This window comes from Megalops cyprinoides, chromosome 5 (assembly GCF_013368585.1).
Source record: "Megalops cyprinoides isolate fMegCyp1 chromosome 5, fMegCyp1.pri, whole genome shotgun sequence".
NCBI classification, from domain to species: domain Eukaryota; kingdom Metazoa; phylum Chordata; class Actinopteri; order Elopiformes; family Megalopidae; genus Megalops; species Megalops cyprinoides.
Window position 1 is genome coordinate 24,262,623 of NC_050587.1, and position 23,471 is coordinate 24,286,093.

The 23,471-nt window shown below is 46.2% G+C and overlaps 1 protein-coding gene across 1 annotated transcript; it reads left to right on the plus strand.

The window, feature by feature from the left end:
• The first annotated feature begins 1,712 nt into the window (after window positions 1-1,712).
• Window positions 1,713-22,311, plus strand: crb2a (crumbs cell polarity complex component 2a). Its single transcript, XM_036529869.1, has 13 exons — window positions 1,713-1,782; window positions 10,557-11,246; window positions 13,322-13,517; window positions 14,194-14,333; window positions 14,885-15,064; window positions 15,778-15,891; window positions 16,391-17,344; window positions 17,628-18,187; window positions 18,586-18,751; window positions 18,884-19,745; window positions 20,351-20,464; window positions 21,220-21,346; window positions 22,090-22,311. The coding sequence occupies exons 1-13, from the start codon at window positions 1,713-1,715 to the stop codon at window positions 22,309-22,311; spliced, it is 4,395 nt and encodes a 1,464-aa protein (XP_036385762.1).
• Window positions 22,312-23,471: the final 1,160 nt, after the last annotated feature.

Consider the following 23,471-nt stretch of genomic DNA (forward strand, 5'->3'; position numbering starts at 1 on the left):
TTAAAGGCATCCCACAGCATTCATTTAATTAGATTAAAATGGCACGCATATATCCAGGGATAGAGTACCCAAAATTCACATTTTATGTAGTATATTCCAATATATGTATGCAGACGCCTGTATGAAAATAACTATAATTGATATATTTTAACACATCATGTACATTGACAGATATGAGCTATATATTCTTTTTAAACTTGTACCGAATATCGAACTATATTGCGTTTTCATAAAGGGTTTCGAGTGAAAATCGTTCCCAATTGGTGTTTTTCTGCGTGAGCATCAACAAACTTACCATATCTTTATCATGGCACCCTTTGTTCAAAAAGAAGCTCTCTACATTAAATGCTGGCGGGGCACCATTGTTGTACTCTCGAATAAAATGGTTAATCTGAAATAAACCCGTCCGTGTAATAGTGTAAAGACGATATATGAAACATACATTTTTTAACCTGTCGTTCAGGTCAGAGTGTCTGCTAGGCAAATAAATATAGATGATGGGGGTGGTGGTTTACCCTACATCCCTTGTCTATATTTAAAGACTCTTTTCTGCTGAAGCAGAAGTGATTATTGAGCTGTCTAGTAGGCAGCTAGAGTCGAAGCTTATCCTCGCTGTCTGGAGGAGATTGGCGGATGTCTGTCATGTCTCTATGTAGCGCTCACACAACGCGATCGTGCCAAGTGTATAATTAAAGTAGGCTACGACAATCTGAGAGGGCGGGGTTTAGCAGCAGCGCAGCTGTGATGCGGCTCAGGGGCCCCGGTAGATGTTGCACCGCGAGGAGATAAACTCCCGTGTTCACAAAGGACCCACGCAGCCTTTGATAGGTCCAGTGCACAAAATTCAAAACCTGAACTGGACTTTCCCGCCCAATGATATGGATTCCCCCTAATAATAAAAGCTTACTTTTAACATCTAAAATGCATGAATATATTCACAAGGTATATCATACTTTTTTTTCAGTCGCCACCACTATCATATGTATTTCTATGAAAAACAATACAATACAAAGCATATCAGATATGCATTGCATTTGTTGTACAATATTGTATAGGGCAATTTTTCAAATGATGTGAAACGTGCTAAATTTGTGTAAAAGATTTTTTTTGAATTAACGATATCAGATTCAACATATTACAATGGATGAGGACACTGTGTCTGCCACTATGGACAATATAGCTGTTATTGTCTATTCCATTCTGTGAATGATGACGTTTGTTGGGTTCAGTTCATAAACTATGATGTCGGCAGAGTGTCATCATGATTTTACCTTACTGTATTTATTTGATCCTGATTTCCTTTTATGAAGACATGTACTGTACTGTCCTAGAGGAGCAACAGAATAATGATAAAACACAGTCTGCTCTTGGAAATATCGTGTGGCATGTGTTGTTTGTATCTACCCCTCAGGAAAATGCCCTCAGAGTAAGGTCACCTAAACGTCTTTAAACACTCAGGGGGAGAGTCCATGTCAGGGCTCCAGTCCAGGTTTTCCCTCCCTCTCCCACTGGGCGATTACCCTGCTTTGGCTGGACCAAGCTCTCTGTCCACAGAAGCTAATGTTGCTCACATTAGTGGCAAAACATGGAGCGCCTCTAGCATGCCCACAGCAAACAAATAGGAGCAGGGCTGTCTTGGGATGCCAAGGGGGCACCTTTTGAAGTGAAGATTTTTTTCTTTCTTTCTGGAAGTCTCAGGTCGTTGGTTTGCCATGGAGTTTAGGAGAGTCCACTCAAACTACTACAGAACATTGTTGCTTACCATGATGATGTTTAAGTGGGGTAAGGCACTCAAAATCTCTACCCTCCTTTTTCTTTTTTTGCTATTGTTTGTGCTAAAGCAGTGGCTGTTTGTGTTTACTATGGGCAGATCTGAGGGGTGGTGGAGGACCGTTTCGTGGTAATGCAGCGTTTGTTGGAGTTTGCAGGACTCAGTGTGTCTGGGAATAAGCCAATTGAGAAGGACAAGCGGCGCTGGCTGGCAGTTGTTCATGGAAGAGTTGTAATCCAGCCTTAGCTGCAAGAGCAACAGGTTGCACGGTCAGATTTGCAGAACCTGGATGTGCATGTGTGTATCTTTTCATTCATTCCTCCATAAACCTTGCAGAAAGGTACATGCAAAAAAAAAAAAATGATTCTGACCCTGTTTTGTTACTTCGCAGATCTACATAATCTTGAGAGAACAACAAAATCATCAGGCTCTTATCCGCAATCACAGACGTCTGATACAAAGCGGTACTCAGGCTGGTTTTAATTCTTTTCTGAGTTTAAAAAAGGGCAAAATTAAAATGAGTCTATACACTCTGTACCAAAGGAGTGACAACGGAAAAACCTAAAATGAAACAGTACTGAGGAACAAAATCAAAAATTGGGGTGGAAGCAATTTTCACTCTCTAGAAATAAATGGTCAGTTTTTTCACTGATTTCTGTTACGTCAAGATGCACAGTATGTAGGAATAATTGTGAAGTTACTAGAGACTGTGTGTAACAGTAATATTCAGACTTACTGATTGAGACAGTTTTTTATTGTTTATTTTATTCAAGCAGTATCATAGTCATTCACGGTTTTGAAAGTACTGCCACACCAGCTATGACCCCTCCCCTCCCATGTTTGGAGAGGTATAGCTTGGTTAAACAGTGCTTAATTTTTTTGGGGGGGTGGGGTGGAGTTGGAAGGAGATTTTCTGCTTTGACCCAATTTTCCCCCAGCCCCCCATCCGAGTGGAGTGTCTGAAACAGACTGGCAGCTTCGGGGGCAGGTCTCATTGTTGGCCATTACGAACAGGCAACAGGCTCTGAAGATGAACTCAACATGCTTCCTGATTTATAGCACAAAGGGGAGATGCAAAATTTCATAAGGTTCACCTGGTGCCTGAAAAAATGATTAGTAATTTACTCCTCAAAGTCAATATAACTTGTATATCTAATTATAGATTGATACTGATTTAAGTTTACCAGAATAAGTGTTGCACCCCATTGAAACCCCAGTGAAAATACTTACATAGACCAACCAAGCACACTCACAAATAAAAGGCCATCACAAGGCAAATTTATAATGCATGTTATGTCCATACAGATGCTTTCCCTGGTTAATTTCCTTGGGGAACAACACCTTTTCATGAGATGAGAGATGGCTATTTACAAAATTAGCACTGTTTGTTTTCTCCATACAGACCAATGTTAAATTTTGTTAAAATTGCTTCACTATCACAGACAGTCACCTGGGGACCGGAGCATAATGATATTAAATGTGTGAAATACTACATAACTTTGCATGACATGAGTGAAAATACTTACTACTCAATTAAAACTGATTGGTGTGACATCATATGGTGCTTTAACGCTTGTGGTTAAAAGCTCATGAAAATACATGCATTTGAAACAAAATGTAGTTAACGACCTGTCCGATCATGTGGTGGACCTTTCTGAAAACCATTACTTTAATACATACGCCATTCTAACTGTAAAGCAAACACTGTGAAATCTTTACATTGCTTGTGGTACTTGCTTGTAGGTGGAACACATCCAGGTAAGCGGTTACAGGCTATGGCCAGCTTATGTGTTTCTGGCATACATAGACATACACTTAAATTTTTGAATGTACAGACAGCTAGTTCCCAGGTAAATCTCAATGTTAGTTTGCCTTACCCACCGAGGATGTTGCTAGTTAGCTACTTGTGTGTTGGCTGTTTTGTTTCTCAATTAGTTTGTCTGATTAGCTGTATGCATATATAGTCATTTTTTTAGCCTCTTAGAGCAACACTTTGAAAGCAGGCTGCATATTTATTCGGAAGAAAAGGATCAAAATAATAAGTAAACAAATAACCATCTGCTTTACAAATGCAAACCTGCAAACAGAGAGGGAACAAGCATTTACTGTCCACAGCCATGGGTTGGGCTCCAGGCAGAAGTTGCCTGAAAGCGTGGATCTGGGACCAGATTTGCAGGGGGTTTGCAGTGTGGTTGGGGAATCTGGTCCTAACCCAGGACTTATGGGCAACTCATTCCTCAAGCATGAACCTGTTCGGGGGACCAGAATTACTCACGTGATGAGAGATATTGATCGTGGGCTTGGAGACGACGATGAGGTTTAAGAAAACTAATAAAGCTCTCTGCACATGAAAGCCGATTGGCCTGTCAGATGTTAATGGCAGGTCCTGGAGCTGACAGTTGAGGCGGACGGATTAATGGCTGGACTTGGCATCTGATCCAAGCTTTGGAGCGCTCTAACAAAACAGGCATTCTTCGAACGCCAGAGTGGTGGTGGTCTTTGGCAGACAAATTCATGCAGCAAGAGAATCCATTCTATCACAGTTCTCCCTTAATAGGAGTAAACAAGGATATTGCACATCTTAGAATCTGGACACATTTCACAGGCAGACAGGGACAGTGTTGTTAAGGGATCATGAAGGGTGTTAGACACCATGTAAAACATAGATAAACTTTTCATGCCTATTGCTACAAAAACAAATAGCCAGCCTAATTACAGCAACTGTAATGATGCAAAATCATTGCTATAGTTTCTATATTGCTACTCTATATTTCTATTCATTGCTATAGAATCCTGCTGTTCAAATGCAGGCCCAAGGCAGAAGCCACAGAGAGGAGATCAGAGGAGTGTGAAAGCCACCTGTCTCAGTGCTTCAGAAACCACTTAAACCTGGAGCGTGCTTGAGTCTTTCTGTGCCTACTGATATCTGTTTGTTTGTGTGTGTGTGTTGTGTGTGTGTTTTCGGTATGTGTGTATATGTGTATATGTGTGTTTTTTGTGCTTCTGTTGAACTTGCAGACCTCTAGAACTGTACTGTCAATGGATGTGGTTTCAGCGCTCATCAGCTCTAATGCGTAAGTGAGTATGCAGCGGAGTAGCTGAGGTTAAGCAGCTTGGTCAAGGGTACAGCCAACATCCCACCTGGCACTGGAACTGGTGCCCTCCCAGGGGTCCAGATTTTCACACTCTAACCAGTCCCCTGTCCCCACACCACCTGCTGCACTACCACTGCGGGGCTCCTTTGCATACGGACGGGCACTGATTTCTGCTGGAGCATCTGAGGCAAAGCACATTTCGTATTTTTTTGCGGGACAGTTAGCCTGCTGGTCTTTAATCCTCGGGTGGATCGAGGCGTCAGGAGCTTAGTGGGATGGGAAGATCGAGCAGGGAGAGCCCCCGGAGCTCAGAATCCTGTAACGCAGCTGTGAAGAGTCACGATAACAGGGAGAGGTGGGGGTTCTGCACTCGCCACACAGGTGTGGAGTGTGCTCCAGTACGTCCTTGGGACAGAGCTGAGATTGAGCAGTGTTGGTGGTATTGCTCTTGGTGTTCTGCATGGTTGGTGTCTTGAAGTGGACTGTAACTGGCTTGCTTTATGACTTCTGCATAGTTCATCCAGATGGTGTATTTTGGAGCCAGGGAACTGCTGCTAGACATATTGCTCCATGGAAGGGTGCTGATAAAGCACAGATGCCATAGCTACAGAATTACCAGAACAGCCCTTCTGAAAAACTGTTCAGTTTCAAATGTTGTTTAACTGTGATAGAAGGTACTGTACATCTAGACTCTGTCTCTGGTGTGTATATATGTTCAGGATCCTTCATTGAGTATAGTGGTGTAGCGAATCTAGATATTCTATATCAATATTGAGCCCACTGAATGGGAGGCTCCATAGATTTCTGTGCTCTGTGTAGGCAGAGTATAACTTTCACTAATCAGCAGAGAAAAGTGATTGATCATCACTACTGTCCACATGTTGATAATGAGTAGATAATCAAATTTCTAAGGAGGTATGAGTGTGTGAATGGAAACCTTTCTAACCTAAAAACCTGAGCTAAATGCAATTTAATTTTTCAAGAACAAAATGCTGACACCAAAAAAGGTATGTGTATAACTAAGTAAAAATATTTTTTGTTAATATTTTTTGAAACAGTTTTGTGTGTCATATCGCAAGCAGATTAGAAGTGGGTACTACACATTGGTGGTGGCTGAGGTGAATCGACCCTGTCCCCCTCCATTGTAAAGTGCTTTGAGATCTTTGAAAGGTGCCATGTAAATGCACTCTGTTATTGTTACCCCTTATAAAGCCTCTTAGTTTGTGCAGGTTAATGCGGGCCTTCTATACACTGGCTGGCTATGAAAAGGAAGGAATCTGACTGAAGAGTCCCAGCACCGTTCTGCACTATTTACTTCTACATTGTGCCCATTGTGATGGCATCACATCCTCTATAGACTTTGTTCACACTGCCTGAAAGAACATACCGGCATAAGTTGTGCGTGAAACTTCCAAAGCTGCACTTAAAAGCTGAAATTTGTCAAGGTTTATGCGTAGGTGCACCTAACTTTTGTACTCTGTTTAATGTCTGTGGTCATAATTTTTGATGTTATTTAAAACTGCACACAGAAAAAACCTGGGCAACATGTTTCTTTGAACAGCTCTGCATTGCCACTGGCATTAATGACAGAATGGCATTTGAGCCCCTGAACTCACACTGGGGATTAACGTAGGACAGAAAGCTTAATTATAATACCAGCCACTTCCACGTACCAATAAAATAATAATTTAGCATTCCTTTTTGTAAGTTCTGTTGCTTATGAAATCTATGTCCTCATATGAGTTGTCACTTGATTTTGTTGTCATGCAGCTTGCATTCCACGGGAACAAACATCAGTTGGAGCGATGCACCATGTGGTGTGGTGGTCAGAGCCCTTGTGTCACGGAGTGTCATGGGTTAAATCTTGGATTTATCACAGTCGTGGTGCAGGTGGGCATTGCGGGTGGTGGGGTTTGTACCCTTGATTGAGGTGCTTAACCTCGGTTGTACCAGTTAAAATCCAGTCATATAAAGGTTGTGGGAGGTACGCAATTGTAAGTTGTAAGATAAGCTATTTGGCCATCTGGTGACAATGACAAAGGGAGTACTACGGTGATGCAGTGTGATGTGAGTGGCTTTGCTCTGACCCCCCCACCTCCACCTCCACCACCACCTCATCACCAAGAGATTCTTCACTCTGACAGGGAGGGGGTAAAGTTCAGAGGTCGGAGGAGGGGGGGGGTATCAGTCTTACCTTATCTCAGCTTTTTGAGCTGTCATGGTAACCTCACCACAGTGGGCTGTGTCACATGTTTACTTGGCCCTCAGCTCTGCTCCCTGAGAGCAATGTGTCCGATGATGGGGTTTGGGGTGGGATGGGGGCAGTGTGGGGTACAGTGGTCTGGTGACACACAATAGAGGCTTCAGGAAGGGTCCTGGGAAGTCACTTCAAAGACCCGCAGGGTGACATGCTGAATGGTGGGCTGAAAACAAATGCAGCAGTCATCATTGTCTTTTTTGCGGCCTAAAGTGTCTGCTTTTGTAGGCCTCTGTGTCAGCTCAGCCTGCGCCCCCCTACTGTTCTGTCAGACTGATGAAAACAGATTTATATTCTTATGCACCCGTTCTCACAAGAGGGTAGAATGTTCTTTAAGATCTGAAAGAACTTTGTATATGCCTATAAGGACCTTTGTTGCATGGCTATCACACAACACCACTTTTCAGCTAAGTGTGTTATCACTGATGTGACACTGTGTTCTGTATCCTAGTCCTTGTAATTACTACTAATTGCTACATGTGCGAATGTAAGTCACTTTGGACAAGAGCATCTGTCAAATAACTACAGTGGAGCTCAGTGAAAGACCATAAAACTTTTACAGGCGCTTTTTGAAATGGCTTTCGGAACTGTATCGTGTTGACTGGCCCTGAATGGAACATATCAACATAGGGATTTATATGCTGTGTGCTGATAAATAGCTGCAACTTATATTTGGTTGTGTGTGTGTGTGTGTGTGTGTGTGTGTGTTTACATTGCGAGTGTGACACATGCATTGTGGGTTTTCTTGTTACAGTGGCCTTCTGTCCATTGTCAAAAGTGAGAAGGTGAGGCCCTTTGTGTCATGCATTAAGATGGCACACGTGGTCAGGGAAACAGTTTCCACAAGCCGTGGTGAAAGCCCGGACCAAGACCTTTACGTTAATACGCGCTTTCATTGACTTTCTTAACTCTGGTCAGGTGATAGTGGCAGGTCAGCAGTGTTAAGGGCTTACGGCTCTGAGCCATCTGTTGGTTGGGACCGTAAAAAGGAGGAACAGAGGAGTTAACTGCCAACTGCTTGCCTATTGGGCGCAGGGTTCCCGTCCCGCTGGACCGATGGCTCTGCATTCCTCTCTCCCCCTCTCTCTTTTCACTCGTCATCATTAATATCTTCTGCCTGACTGAGAAATTTTGAACAGGGCACTGATCAAAGTGCAGGACGTTTGGGCAGAGGGGGGTTGTGAGAGGGTGGTGGGGTGGGGTGTACCGGCCTGTGGAATGCTGAATGACTCCGCACCAAGTCACATGATTGGTTGATTCAGGGAGATAATGGATGGGTAAAAAAAAATCCCCCTCAAACCGTTTAGCTACATCCACTCAGGAATTCTCTGTACAGCGAACAACAGCCACTGTATGAAGAGTCAGACACAGCCCCACCACTGCAACCTTTTGTTAGTAGCTTTGGTCGCATAAACGATCACAGTGACATTCTCATGTTTGTTGGGCTACACTTCAGTTATATCTGTTTGATTTGCTAGTTTAGTTACATTTGTTTAATGCTCTTCACTTTAGTTACATGAGTGTGTTGTGCTGTAGTTTAATTACATTTGTTTGTTGTGCTATAGTCCAGGTACATTTGCTTTGCTTAAGTACAATTCTGTGACAGTTACACTTTGTTGCTCAGGAAACCAATATGTATGACATGCTTGTGCTGTGTCAGTAAGAAAATATGTATCATTTTACATTTCACTTGACTATTGTAGTTCATAGCACAATGGTGAAAAAAAGTCAAATTATTTTAGAGCCATCATATTTATGTATGTGTAGATTTATGCAATGTCTATTTTGTGTTTGAATTGAGATGAAGCAATTAGATTTATTTTGTTTGAATTAATAACTGCCTCTAATGAAGCTGAGAGGGTGTGTCAAAACATCTTCTTTGACAGCCAGAGCAGACTAAATCACAGGCACATGCAGTCAAATGAGTAACATTTCCCAGGGAGTGAAGTCTGTAGAGTGGAGTTTGAGTCTCAAAGCTGGATGTGAGGTGATGTTAAACTGCAGGGAACTGGAGGGGATTAAGCTCATTAGTAAAGTGATATTTTTTATCTTTTTACCAAAATTGTGCCTTAACTGTTTGGCATACCTTGCCACTTTGTTGATTAAGGTGTAACATTGGTCTTTTGTTCCAGCTTTCAATAGGACACCCTCAATGTTTCTTCTTCATATCTATTCTTTTTTTGTATGTGTCAAGGTTAGATGAGTAAATACATCAATAAATAAATACATTAATACGTAAATAAGAGGATTTTGGTGAGATTCGTAAATCACCTCTGACATAAAATGTTTTTGCATAAACAAATCAGTTTTTTATTCATATTACTATTTTAAGAGTGCCTTTGCTGCACAAAACAGTGTTTTAGAGATACTCTCATATCTGTGGAGTTCTCCTGTTTACCAGCGAGATGGAAGGTGGTCCGCTGCTCTTGGTTTAACTTGAGTGTTTAAGCCTTGAGCTGATGCTCATCCCTGTAGTTAACTGCTTGTTCATGAGTGTTAAACCTTGTGTTTAACAAGTGCATAGGCACTGATTATGCGAGGTGGACTCAGCGGGGATTTGAGCACAGGAATTCCAGCATGGAGACCAGCGATTAAACCTCGAGGGCCGCCAGGACCTTTCCTCTCAGCAGCTGATGCGTGAGAATTGAAGTGGAGAAATCTGGCAGGTCTGACCTGACAATGAATGCATTCTTTAGCCCCTTTTCCCACTCGTTTGGGGTACGAGCTGGAGTTTATGTGACCACAGTCACGCCTGAAATAGAAGTGCCAGGAGTCTATACAGTATGTGTGGTCTATTCACAAAGATTTCCTATGACATTTTTATGCCCCTGTGGATAAACTGAAGTAGGTGGTAATTTCTTCTGAATGTTCCCAACAAAACAGTTCAGTGACATTCTTCTCCATAGACTTTTTTAAGCCTACTTGTCTATCTGGCCCATTACCTCTCTTGTAAGCTGAGGGGAAAGAAGACTTTAATAAGCAACAAGAAACAAAACTTTCTCAAGGCACTTCTGCGTCAACATGAGGCTGAATACCGCTCTATCAATCAGCTCCAGGTTATGACATCTTCATCCATCATAGATTTACTATGCTTATGAGTAGGGCTGTAACCAAAAGGTTGTCGGTTCAGTGTCCTGCAGGAGCACTACCGTTGTACCCTTGAGCAGGGTATTTAATCCAAAATTGCCTCAGTAAATTTTCAGCTGTATAAATGGATAATACGTAAAGTGGTAATCTATGTAAGCTGCTCTGGATAAGAGCGTCTGCTAAATGACAATAATGTAAATGTAAATTATGTCACGTTAATTTTACATGCTGCCCATGCCATGTGGTATTCATGACACTTTGGTGTGATATGTGTTCAAGTCCGCATGCTTGCTAGTACTCATAACAGACGCTTGCATAACAGACGCATTTCTGATTTCTGTTACAGGGATATTCTGCTCTGAGTCCTCTGAAAAGTGTCTGTCCGGGCCATGCCAGAACGGAGCCACCTGCGTGGACACTATGGACGACTACGTGTGCCTGTGTCCCAGGGAGACGGTGATGTACATGGGGAAGGACTGCGAGCAGCTGTACGACGGCTGCGTTTTCGCCGCCTGCCCCAACTGCACCAGCATACCTGGCACGGAGGAGTACACCTGCGCCTGCCCCAAGGGCTTCTCCGGGCCCAACTGCACGGTGGACATCAACGAGTGTGAGAGCGACCCCTGCTCCGGGGAGCGGGAGTGTGTGGACAGCGTCGCCGGCTACTTCTGTCTCTGTCCGCGCGGCTATGGCGGGGCGGACTGCAAGACCCCCGTCCGCGACTGCAGCGTGGAGCCGTGCCTCAACAACGGCAGCTGCGTGGCCCGGGCCGACGGCTACGGGTGCGAGTGCTCCCCGGGCTTCCGGGGGGAGCGCTGCGAGGAGGACGTGGACGAGTGCCTGTCGCGCCCCTGCAAGAACGGCGCCCTCTGCATGGATGGCGTCAACCAGTACCGCTGCTTCTGCGTGCCCGGCTTCCAGGGCTACCACTGCGAGATCGACATCAACGAGTGCGCCTCCCGGCCCTGCGAGAACAACGCCACCTGCATCAACGGGAAGGACCGCTACGCCTGCGAGTGCCTGCTGGGGTTCGCGGGTACGTGGAGCGGCATAGCACGTAACCGGGGGGGTCACAGGTCCAGTAACTAGGTCCAATTGCACTTTCGACCTGGAAAAAGCTTGTGCCAAATTCACATATCAGCCATTTGTGGGTTAGTGTTCAGAGAGCCAGACTCGTGACCAATAGGTTGCAGGTTTGAATCCTAAATCAAATTGTTTGGCTGAATGCAGCAAGAATTTCGGAATCAGCATCTACTGGTTCCAGGTGTCGTGGACAGGGAACCATGGTTTAATCCTACATGGGAAACTGCTGTTGCACCCTTAAGAAACCTGTCTAAATTACTTCAGTAAATATCCTTCTGTATAAATGGATAGTATTTTAAGTAAAATGTCTTTTTTCACCTCTTTCAGAGTTTCGTGCTTAAGCCATTATTGTGTCCCAGTGAAATTAAAAAAGGTCAAAGGTCTGATTTCAGGAGGGGAAAGCAGAGTCCTCACAAAAACAATGTTAAAATAATGACCAAAAAAATTAAAAACATAAACAATAATGAATGCACTTCAAGTAAACAAATGAATACTTGCTTACATAGATGAAATGTATTTGTATGTATAATGTATTAAATGAATATATTTGCCATTATATCAATAATGCCAAATTGATTTTTAGATTATGACATATTCATTATTTTTTTTTTAGTAGAATTGATAATGAATTCTGTCAACCAAAGCCTCAGTCAGCAGATAAAAGGATTCCATATTAAATTAAAATCCCACTTGTTGTCAGCTTGTAGCCATAAGTGTTCTCATGGTTTTTGCACATTGGATGTAAATTAATTCTCCTTCATGTCTCATTTTCATGCAAATGAGAGAAAACGTGAGTGTGTGGTATAGAGGCTACATCATGTATCTCACTAGATAGATATCAATACTACGATATCCTTGGACGAAGCCATTTACCCTTTCCCATGCTTTAAATAGTTCATGACCGTTGTTGATACATTTGTTTTTCTTTAGCATTTTATTTGCTTTTAATGACTGCACACCACTTGGTTCACATTGACCAGCGCAGCTATTTTTTCAGGGTGAGACAAAAACATCTAATCACTTCTTGGCATCCCCCTTCTACTGGTAGGGGCTGGTATTTGGAGTGGCTCGTTATCTGTTGCAAGCTGAATTGTGTGGTACCACAAGCATTTTTCATTAGCCATGTCTGAAGTACCACACAGGACTGTCAGACTCCAGCCACTACCTAAAGGAATGACGGTGAAAGTATCCACTGAAACAATTAAAAACATGCTAATTGTTGTTGTTGAGAAGCACGATCCAAATGAGGGAAACTGTTTGGTGTGCCACACAAACACCTTGCAATGGCCTCGGTTATTCTTTACATTATGTCTTTTCTCAGTGTTGCTAGCCAATTTCCAATTTTCTTTCAGTTTTCTTTCAATGTTATTCATCACTTCTTTTTTCAAAATGAGGCCTGAAATATAAACAGAAAGTACCTGAGATGCGTTGGATCTAACTGTGACTGGGCTGGGGCCCCTTGGAATGCTAGTTAAAGGGACATGAGCAGAAACTTGAAAGATAAGAGCCCCTGGATGCAGAGAGAGGCTGTCAAACTATATGGAGACGGGTATCTACTGATAACTCAAACAGTCAACATTAAACAGACTGTCTTCCAGTCTCCACTTGACAAGTTCACAGATAAGGCTGTTTGGGAGTGATGAAGTGCACAGTCAGGACAAAGCTGTTGGTTCTTTTAAGGTCATTCTGTGCCAAACCTAAAACCTTTGGCTCAAACCTTACTGTCATCTTATTTAATTCTTATTTAAAGGTAAGAATATTATCAAACAACTTAAGAGAGAACGTAGAGAGAGAGAACATGGAGTTTCTGTGATGGATATTTGTTGTTTCCATTTTTTTTCTGCACTATTTTTTCTTTCTGTTCCTCTGTGAAGCAGAAAACAGTGTCAACATCTCTTCATAACGAGGGAACAGTGGTTCCATCACACCATCCATTGACTGTACTTCTCTCTCTCTTTGTGAAGGATGAACAGTGAGTCCATCTCTCCGTGTATTTAGTTTTTCTCTCTCTCTCTTTTGTCTGTGAAGGTGTGAACTGTGAGACGGAGATTGATGAGTGTGCATCCAACCCCTGTCAGAATGGGGCTACCTGTCAGGACCTGCTGGGACTGTACAACTGTGAGTGTGTCCCAGGGTTTGAGGGCCTGGACTGTGAGATCAACATTGATGAATGTGCCAGCATGCCCTGTCTCAACAACGGCAACTGTACTGACCTGGTGAACAGGTAAGGAACCATACAAATCTCTGCCAAGACTCCTGTGATACTGAGATGTTTCAGGAAAAGAAATTGCTGTTATGACTTCTTATATTAGAGACCTGGGTATTGTTCAGTTGTGTGCAAGCAGCAATATCATGCTGTCATAATATCCATGTAATCCTGAGGAAAAATAACCAATTAAAAAGATTTGCACTCTACATTACCAGCGCTATGCATATGTTCTGTGAAGTTTACACATTGCACGAAGTTAAGATCAAACTGCTTTGTGGTTGGACTCGATCTCTTCATTGGTATATTCATGTTGTTGTATTTACCATACTTCACCAATAGATGTCACTCTTCTGGCATCTTCCTGAGGCTATTGGAAAGTGATAGTTCATTTTAAATCAATGGCATTGCATCAAGGTATCAATTAATTTTATGTCACATGACAAATAAAGGAATTCCCAATCAGAAACAATTATGAAGAAATAACTATATTATATCTGAACAGAAAACTGTGAGGTTAAATTGGATGTTTTTTGTCAATCTTCATAGAACTTGGTAAAAATGTAAAAATGGTCTTAAAACCCCAGAAGTCCACCTCTTTCATTCTGCACACAGAGCAGTTTAAATGCAGTCAGTGCTTATGTGAGGAAGCTGCGGATTGAAATAGCTCCATTTAAATCCCTCCCCCCCCCAGTTTCTCATGTGACTGTGGTGACACCGGGTACATGGGAGAGCGCTGTGAGGAGGACATCCCAGAGTGCGCGTCCAATCCCTGCCAGAACGGTGCCACCTGCCTGGAGGGTGTGAAACTGTACACCTGCGTCTGCTGGCCTGGTACTTACAGCTGTCTGCACTCGTCCCTGGCTCGTCCCCTGTTCCCTGTTTCTCATCTGTCTCTCCCCTGTCTCTGACCTCCCCCATGTGTTACTGTAGAGCCTCAGAGCGGTCAACATTGCGTGTGTGTCCTGTGGGGTTGTGACTACAGTGTGTGTGTGTGTGTGTGTGTATATGTGTGTGATGCAGGGTTGTAATAGCTGCCTTTGCGTGTATGTGTGTGTTTCCTGAGGGGTTGTGACAACAGTGTGTGTATGTTTGCCCTGTGGAGCTGTGACTACAGTTTGTGCTTATGTGTGTGTGTGTATGCATGTGTGTGTGTGTGTGTGTGTGTGTGTGTGTGTGTGTGTGTGTGTGTGTGCGCGCGCGCTGCAGGGTTGTAATAGCTGCCTTTGTGTGTGTGTGTGTGTGTGTGTGTGTGTGTGCGCGCGCGCTGCAGGCTTGTAATAGCTGCCTTTGTGTGTGTGTGTGTGTGTGTGTGTGTGTGTGTGTGCGCGCGCGTGCTGCAGGGTTGTAATAGCTGCCTTTGTGTGTGTGTGTGTGTGCCGCAGGGTATGAGGGCGAGTTCTGTGAGGTGGATATCGATGAGTGTGTGGACGAACCTTGTGAGAATGGAGGTCAGTGCATCCAGCGCTCGGACAAGAAGCACTACGGCGAGATGCCAAAGCGGGACTGGGAGTTCTATGCCTACGCAGCTGGATACCTGTGCCGCTGCCAACCTGGGTACACAGGTGAGTCTGTGCTTACCTGTGCCGCTGCCAACCTGGGTACACAGGTGAGTCTGTGCTTACCTGTGCCGCTGCCAACCTGGGTACACAGGTGAGTCTGTGCTTACCTGTGCCAGTGCCAACCTGGGTACACAGGTGAGCCTGTGCTTACCTGTGCCAGTCTTAGTCTTAATACGCAAGTGAGTCTGTTGTGAGCCACCTAAGGCCTAGATGGTGAGAAATCAGTAGAAGTCTACTGACACCCTAGAACTCCTGTAGAATGTAATTCAAAAATCACCAAATTAATAAAAAAACAATTAAGAAATTTAGCATGAATCATTATTGATGTTAGCAATTGTTAGTGATCTCTCATAAGGCAGTGAGGGCCTGAGTGTATATACACAGAGACCTGCACATGTACAATCTCTCTTGCTTTTGACTCATCACAACAAGGAAACATTTCAAGAAATTTGATTTTTTTTACACTTTAAGGTGATCGTAAAATTGTCCGTATAGTATATAGTTGTGTTATGTAAAATAATATTATGTACTTGAAAACATCTGAAAATCATACACAGGGTACATCTTTGATTGGACGTATGAGGCATGCATTACATAGATTGCTGTTACAGAGCTGACTGATGATTGGCTATGTCCAACTAAACACTTTCTCTGGAGAGAATAGGCTTTGCGGTCCTTTAAATCCATTGTAATTAACTGTTGTCCCCCCCTGACAGGAGAGACCTGCTCAGTGGAGATTGATGAGTGTGAGTCCTCGCCCTGTCAGAATGGGGGAGGGTGTGAGGACAAGATCAACGGCTACACCTGCTCGTGTCTGCTGGGGTTCACAGGTGAGGGCATGTCTCTGCTTGCTTATGCATGCCCAGGCTCTCAGGTGAGGGCATGTATTGATGCCTAATCATGTCCGTCTGAATTCACAGGTGAGGGCATCTACCTATGTCTAAACATGTCTACCTAGGTTTTCAGGTGAGGGTGTCTCTCTCTCTCTCTCCTGCGAGGGTTTAACTCTTTAGCCGCTGTATGCAGAGCTCCTCCAGAAGTCTCACAAGGGGCTTACAGTAGGGAAATGTCAAATCCAGATCAGTGTTAATCCACACGAATTTAGAGGTCATTTGGGTCAAAAGCCAACGCAGATTGTGTGTCTCAGACAACATGGTTGAAAAACACAGGTCCCCAGGAGAGCCTCTGCTTCTGAACATCTCTGTCCTCTTTTCAGCTCACTGTTATGGACTTTTCTACAGGGTTTTGTGTCCCTTGACAAAGAAGACATTTTCACAGACTGAGGTTGCTCTGGGAGAGTTATTTAAATGTGGTGTGCTGTCTCCACAGGTGTGGACTGTGAGGTGAACATTGATGAGTGTGAGAGCCAGCCCTGCCATAACGGGGGTGTGTGTGAGGACGGTGTGGCCAGCTACACCTGCCTCTGCCCAGAGGCCGCACCCGGCGCCCTGCCCTGGGGGGGGCGTCACTGCGACGTGCAGCTGACAGGCTGCGTGGGCCACGCCTGCGAAAACGCCGCCACCTGCCGGGCCTGGGTGGATGAGGGCGGCCAGCACGGGCACACCTGCCTGTGCCCGCCGGGGTTCTACGACGAGGTCTGCGCCACGCCCACCACCTTCTCCTTCTCCACCCCCGGCTTCGTCGTCATTGAGGTGCCACATGCCGACCGGAGCCGCAGGGAGGTGGATCCCCGAGTGCCCAGCGTGAGCATGCGGTTCCGCACCACCCTGCCCAACATGCTCCTGTTCCACCGGGGCCACGACCGCAGCTTCCTGTCCCTGGAGATCGTGGGCGGCGGCCTCCATGCCAGGGCCGTCTCGGGCGATGTGGCCCTGGAGGCCCGGTTCACAGGCCCGGTCAACGACGGCGGCTGGCGTGAGGTGGGCGTGGCTGCGGGGGAGAAGCTCGTGCTGGTTCTGAAGGGGACAGGGTGTGACAGTGAAGGCTGCCGGGTGGAGGACGGGCGCCGGAAGGGGGCTCCCTTTCACCCCCCGCCAGATGCCCTTACCCGCGTATTTGTGGGTGGGGTCCCAGAAGACTACCTGGACATAACTATGACTAGAACCGGATTCATTGGCTGTATAGAAGATCTACTGATCGACTCCAGGCCCGTTCTGCCGCAGAACATCCCATCTGACCAGGCCCAGGACCTGGAGCTGGGCTGCACTAAGACAGAATGGTGCCACACAGACCCCTGCTCCTCCCATGGGCTCTGCGTCGACCTGTGGACCAGCTTCCGATGCGACTGCCACCGTCCTTTCCATGGCGACAGCTGTGCTGATGGTAAGGATATTCTTACAGCCTGCTGTGGAGGCAAAGATATTTTATATTATGACCAGATATTCAGCTGGTGTCTCCCTTCTGTCTTCCATGCATCTTGCCTTGGAGGTTCTGGTGCTCACTGTGTTTCTGTGGTAGCTATGTATGTACTGTTGTATAACACACTCCTTCGAGAGTGTTCACCGTGAGACAGCAAATCAAAAAACCTGTTGCTTCCAAAATGCAAAAAACCTATTGCTTCCAAAACCTATTGCTTCTTATTCTTCTTATCTTATTCTCTTCCTAGAATACCCTACGTGGACATTCAGCCACGAGGATACCTCGAGCTACGCCTCCTATGCCATCACAGACAGCCACGGCTCCAACTTCAGCATCTCGTTCTTTATGCGCTCGCTGAAGCCGGACGGGCTGCTGCTTCAGCTGCGGAGGAAGAGGGCGCCGTACTTCAGTGTGTTCCTGCAGATGGGCAGGGTCCTGGCCAGCGCCCCTGCCGCGCCCCCCGCCACGGCTCCCGTCTTCGTCGCCACGGGGGAGTGGCAGCTGGTGGAGGTGGAGCTCCGGCGTGGAAGTGTCGCAGTCATGCACGGCGGCGTGCGCTACCCGCTGGGGGCGGTGCCCGAGGTGGGCGTGGAGGCGGGGGACGTGGCGTACGTGGGCGGCCTCCCGAGGGGCGGGCTCCCGAGGGGCAGCGACGTCCAGGCCTGGGGCGGCCACTTCAAGGGGTGCCTCCAGGACGTGCGCGTGGACCGGGTCAGACTGGACGTGGACGCCAGCGCCGAGGACAGCTACCGCCCCAGCAACGTCGTCAACGTGGATCCGGGCTGTGTCAGTGATGACACATGCCGGGTAGGACTGGTCTCCTCTTACTGTAGGGCGGAGCCTGGCCATTCTTTGTCCAATCACAAGCAAGACGCAGATATTCTGGGGATATTTTAGCATTAAACAAATTTGCATTTTTAAAAAACTCAGCTGATACTGCAGCAGAATTATTTGCTGAAACAGAAGTAATGACTAAGATGTGAGGGAAAAAAATCAGAAACCTCTCCACCCTACAGTCTTTGTGTATTTATAGGAAACTAGCGTAGATAAGTGACTTTTTAATAGTCTTCATTTGTATCACTGGCATAAATTGCTAATTGGTGAAAATTTAGATTCAGTCAGTCTGAATTTGGATTGAGGCTGTCCTCAGATTGAGAACATGGATATGAGAGTTAGCTTTGTTCTGACGTGTCTTTGGCCTGCAGGGGGAGCCGTGTCAGAATGGAGGGGAGTGCGCGGTGACCTGGAACGACTTTTCATGCTCGTGTCCCACTTTCTTCACGGGGAAGGTGTGCGAGACACGCGTGTGGTGCGTCAGCAACCCATGTGTCATGGGCAGCAGCTGCGTGGACCTGCCTGATGGATACGAGTGTGAGTCCTGACCTCATCACCTTCTGTATACTCATTCACAGGTGTAACAAGTCCAAGTGTGCAAAAGTTCCAACTCAAATTTGCCTTCCTAGTCCTGGTCACACCGCTGTGTCTTTGTTCCCCCCCCCTCAGGCATCGCAGAAGCCACGTTTGAGAACAACGCCCTGCGGTACAGCGCCAGCGGTTCCCTGGTCACCTCGGTGACCAGCATCTACATGGAGCTGCGGACGCGGGCGGCGGACGGGCTCCTGCTGCGAGCGTCCCGGGCGGGGGAGCTCTTCAGCGTGGGGCTGCTCAACTCCTCCCTGCTGGTGAGGATGCGCGACGCCAACAGCGTGGAGGCGCTGGCCTTCTCCAGCCGGCGGCCCGTCGCCGACGGCAAGTGGCACCGCGTGCGGGTCTCCATGGAGGACCCCCGGCAGGCGGCCTCCCGCTGGCTCATCACCGTGGACGGGTGGGGCGAGGGCCGCAGCGCCGACGCCCTGGCGAGCCCCGACTTCCTGCGCGAGGCGCCACTGTGGCTGGCGGAGGACTTCGTGGGCTGCCTGGGGACGGTGCGGGTGGGCGAGGTCTACCTGCCGTTCGTGGACGACCGCAACCCGCCCCAGCAGGCCCGCTTCGTCAGGGAGGCGGGGAAGAGGCTTCGGATGGGGTGCATCGGCGCTCCCGTCTGCCTGTCCCAGCCCTGCCTGAACGACGGGACCTGCCAGGACCTCTTTAACCAGTTCGGCTGCTCCTGTGCCCCGGGGTGGGAGGGCCAGTACTGCCAGGACGACATAGACGACTGCGCCTCCAGCCCCTGTATCCACGGCGCCTGCACTGACCTCCTGGCCGGCTACCTCTGTGACTGCTTCCCCGGTTACGCGGGCAAACGGTGCCACATCAATCTGGACGAGTGCCAGGACCACGCCTGTGAGAACGGGGGTACCTGCATAGATGGAGTGAACAGCTACACCTGCCTCTGTCCTCCGGACTTCTCCGGACCCCTCTGCCAGTGAGTGGACTCTCGCTGCTCCCCTGGGGGCTCAGTGCACAAATGAATGAGTAAATGGATGAATGAACTAATTAATGAATGGATGCACAAATAAATGAATGGAGGCATGAATGTATGAATGAATGAATGAATTGTATTTACATTAGAAATGAAAACAAATTTTGGCATAACTTTGCCGAACAACTGAAAGTTTGGTTGCTTAGGGTAAATGAGTGAATGAATAGATGTAAAAATTGCATTTATTTTGACACATCAAAGCGATTTTTGGTAGCAATGGGAGGGTGAGGTTTCTTTTGAAGTAAAATAAGGAATGTGACTGTGATTTGCTCATGTTCCCAATGTAAGAAGAATCAAGGACAGCTCAGAATGGTGGGACAATTTACAACCTCCAGCCGAATTAAAAGAATTAAATGTTGATACAGACTCCCTTGAGCGAGAACTTTTGTTCAGTCAGGACTTTCACCATTACGTCAGACACACAGGGGAAATGTGAAAGATTATTTCTAAAAAAGATAAATCAGGCGGTTAAGGTGGCCTGTTAAAGCTGTAAGAAGTCTGGTTAATCACAATAGTGTCGAAAACGTCATTCCGTTTCTCTCCACCAGGTGGCAATATCCACCCCTGACGTGTGAGGAGGATGTACAGTGTGTTTATGGCGTCTGCAATGATGGGCCCTGGGGGGCCAACTGCACCTGCACACCAGGTTATGGAGGGGACAGGTGAGAGGCAGGCACACAACCACTCTGTTATGTGACCTTGCTCTGGGAGCCCAACCTAGGTCGAAAATGTGAAGGTTTGGTCATTGATGTAACAGTGTTGTCTAAAGATGCAGAGGTGTTTTTTCACCAGCCGGCAAAACGGCGAACAAATGCAGTAGAAAATAGATGAAATACAACGAGACAGAATCAAAGCCCAATATAAACATTTGCTGAAAACACTCCAGGAGGTCAAACTACTGAAATTTAGAATGACCTGTTACGTGTTGAAAGGACTGCTTTTGTCAATATTGTGTGTGACGTGATTTTTGTTCTGCCAACGTTGCATCATTTAACTATCGATGGAGCTGTCTGCTTTATCACCAACCCCAAATAACAATGGTCAATTGTCATTAGAGAATAAAAAATACTTTAAATTTCAATGCTAAGCTAGGCAAAGCTCTCCCATGTGTAGTAACTGACACTTTGTGAAAAGATAGGGATGATGACAGAACATGCGCTTGTCTCCTCAGAATTATGGGCTACTGAGCAGTAATTGCTCCACTGTGATAACACTAACCAAAGTTTCATGTATTTGACCTGGGCCCTGACCAGGAAGTGGCATCTCTGTGATTATGACTATTACCTATGATGACTACGACAATTATCACTCCACCAATTGCAGTAGTTTGCTCTGTTCAGTGGAAGGAGGAGGCCAATTTTTTCCATCTCTTATAAGAATAATTAACTCACACATGTGGTGTGTGTATGCCTTCCAGGTGTGAGGCAGAAGCAGACGAGTGTGAGTCTAACCCCTGCCAGAATGGGGGTACCTGTCTGGATCGGTTCAACAAGTTCTTGTGTCTGTGTGCACCTGGCTTCTTCGGCCCAAACTGCGAGACCAGCGTGAGTCATATTCTCCTGATCCCTCTCTCCTCCCTCTCTCCTTCTAGCTCCTCTCATCTTTCCTCTCTTCTTTCCTCTCACATGTTCCCTCTCTACATTCTTTGCTCTCCCTCCCTGAAGATGCAATTTATGTTATTTGATGAAGGTGTTTAAAATTAAGGATAAGGAGCCAGTATGAGAAAAAAAATGAAATTAATTTTTGGTTGACAAAAAATTTTTATTATCCTCTAATACCTGAGTAACTGGCTTATCACTGCTTTTAAAACTAAAAGGACACTTGGCCCTATGCCACCCTTGGGTTTCTAGTGAGATTAGAGTTGCCAATGCAAAAACCATGTGACAGGATGTTATACATTGTTTTTGGCTGCCTCATCAATTACTGCTGCCAAGTAAAAATACTACTGAAAGTAATCTAAATGAACAATTTATATAAATATGATCATGTAGTGAAAACCATAACACACAGGACAGTTTCTTAGAAAGACCTTGTTGCTGGTGTTGTCAGCTGACTCCAGCCAAGCATACATTATTCTATGTAAGTATGTTCCTCTGGTAGCACAAATTAACAGGTAAAACGGGCCTGAATTGACAGGTAAAATGAATTAATGGGTGGTGCGAAATGACAGATAGCATGAATTCGCTGACAGCATGAATTGATTATCCAACCACGGTCAGATGGCAGGCGCGAAATGAATGTGGTGGCGCTAACTGCATATCTCCCCCTCTCTTGTCCCCCTTCACAGAAGCAGCAGCAGAGAGACGGGGTCTCCTGGCTGATGGTGGCCATCCCCCTGGGCTGCTGCTTCCTCCTGCTGGTCGTCATCGGCCTGAGCGTCATGGTGATGACCGCGCGGAAGAAGCGGCAGTCGGAGGGCACCTACAGCCCGAGCCAGCAGGAGGTGGCGGGGGCGCGGCTGGAGATGGACAGCATGCTCAAAGTGCCGCCCGAGGAGCGGCTCATCTGAGAGGCCGCGCAGCCGACTGCCTGAGCTGCGCAGCCGAGGCCCGGCAGGAAGACGGGCCCCAGGAAGCACCGTGGGCCACTGTTTGCCAAGTTAGTGACTTTTCGGACTCTCATAGTGACGCTTTTTTCCTTTTTTCTCTTCGTTTCTGAAAATGAACGCTGGTAAATCTAAGGACTTCTCAACTTTTCAAGGTCCGTTTGAAAACTTTGTGCAGCTAAAAATGGTGTGGATGTTTTCTTTTTTTGGTGTGTGTAGGCCCTGCCCCCACACCAGTGCATCACTGTCTTCTGGGTGTAACGTGAAGTGGCAAATGCAAAGTCACGTTGTCTGTAATGATGGTGTGATGTAATGATGTCACGGCATGCTATGCATCATGCTGTAAAAATCTAGCAGTGACAAATTAAGTTGCCTCCACTGAGGTCTGGTGAAAACAACAGCAAAAACAGTGGCAACAGTGCTGCGACTGCCGTCTGGCACTCCGGACTGACATGGTTAACAGCTGGCAGGAGAGATCTCCCTCTCAAACCTGGACATGAAGGACATCCGTCTGAGGGAAGGGCCACAGCCTGACTTCGGTAGAGGGTGTGGGGCCGTCTTTTTTTGCCTTGGAGACTTGCCGCGGGCCCCTGGAGATGGGACCACGGTGCACAGCGGCAAGGTGAACGCCGCTCAGACTGAATCGTTCCTCCATCTGTCAAAGAGGCCTTACCTGGTGAGAGGCCCTCCAAGCTGAGATTCCACCCAGGCTAAGGCCTGGGTGTACGGGGCGAGGGTACCACAGCTGGCTGCCATGGAGTTATACCCATCTCGACTCCTGCAGGGTACAGCTTTTAAACCACATCAGAGACAGAGCGTCTGTAGGCTCTCTGACAAGCCTCTCCAATCTCTCTGTCTGTCTGTCTCACTCTTGTCTGGCTTTTAACTACTGTTTCTGCTTCCATTTGTAATTATGTACAGTATGTTTTTTTAATGTACTTAATGAGTTAGTTTGTGTTAAGCTGTGACAGTGAAAACTTGAGAGAAAAAAATAGAAACAGTATGCAAAGTAGGAAAAGGGAGCTACCATGCTTGGTTTTCTCTCAGGCTACTGCTGAATGCTATATGTAAATATTTATATTTTTATGAATGAATGCAGGGCTAAAATAAATCCCCTCAGACCA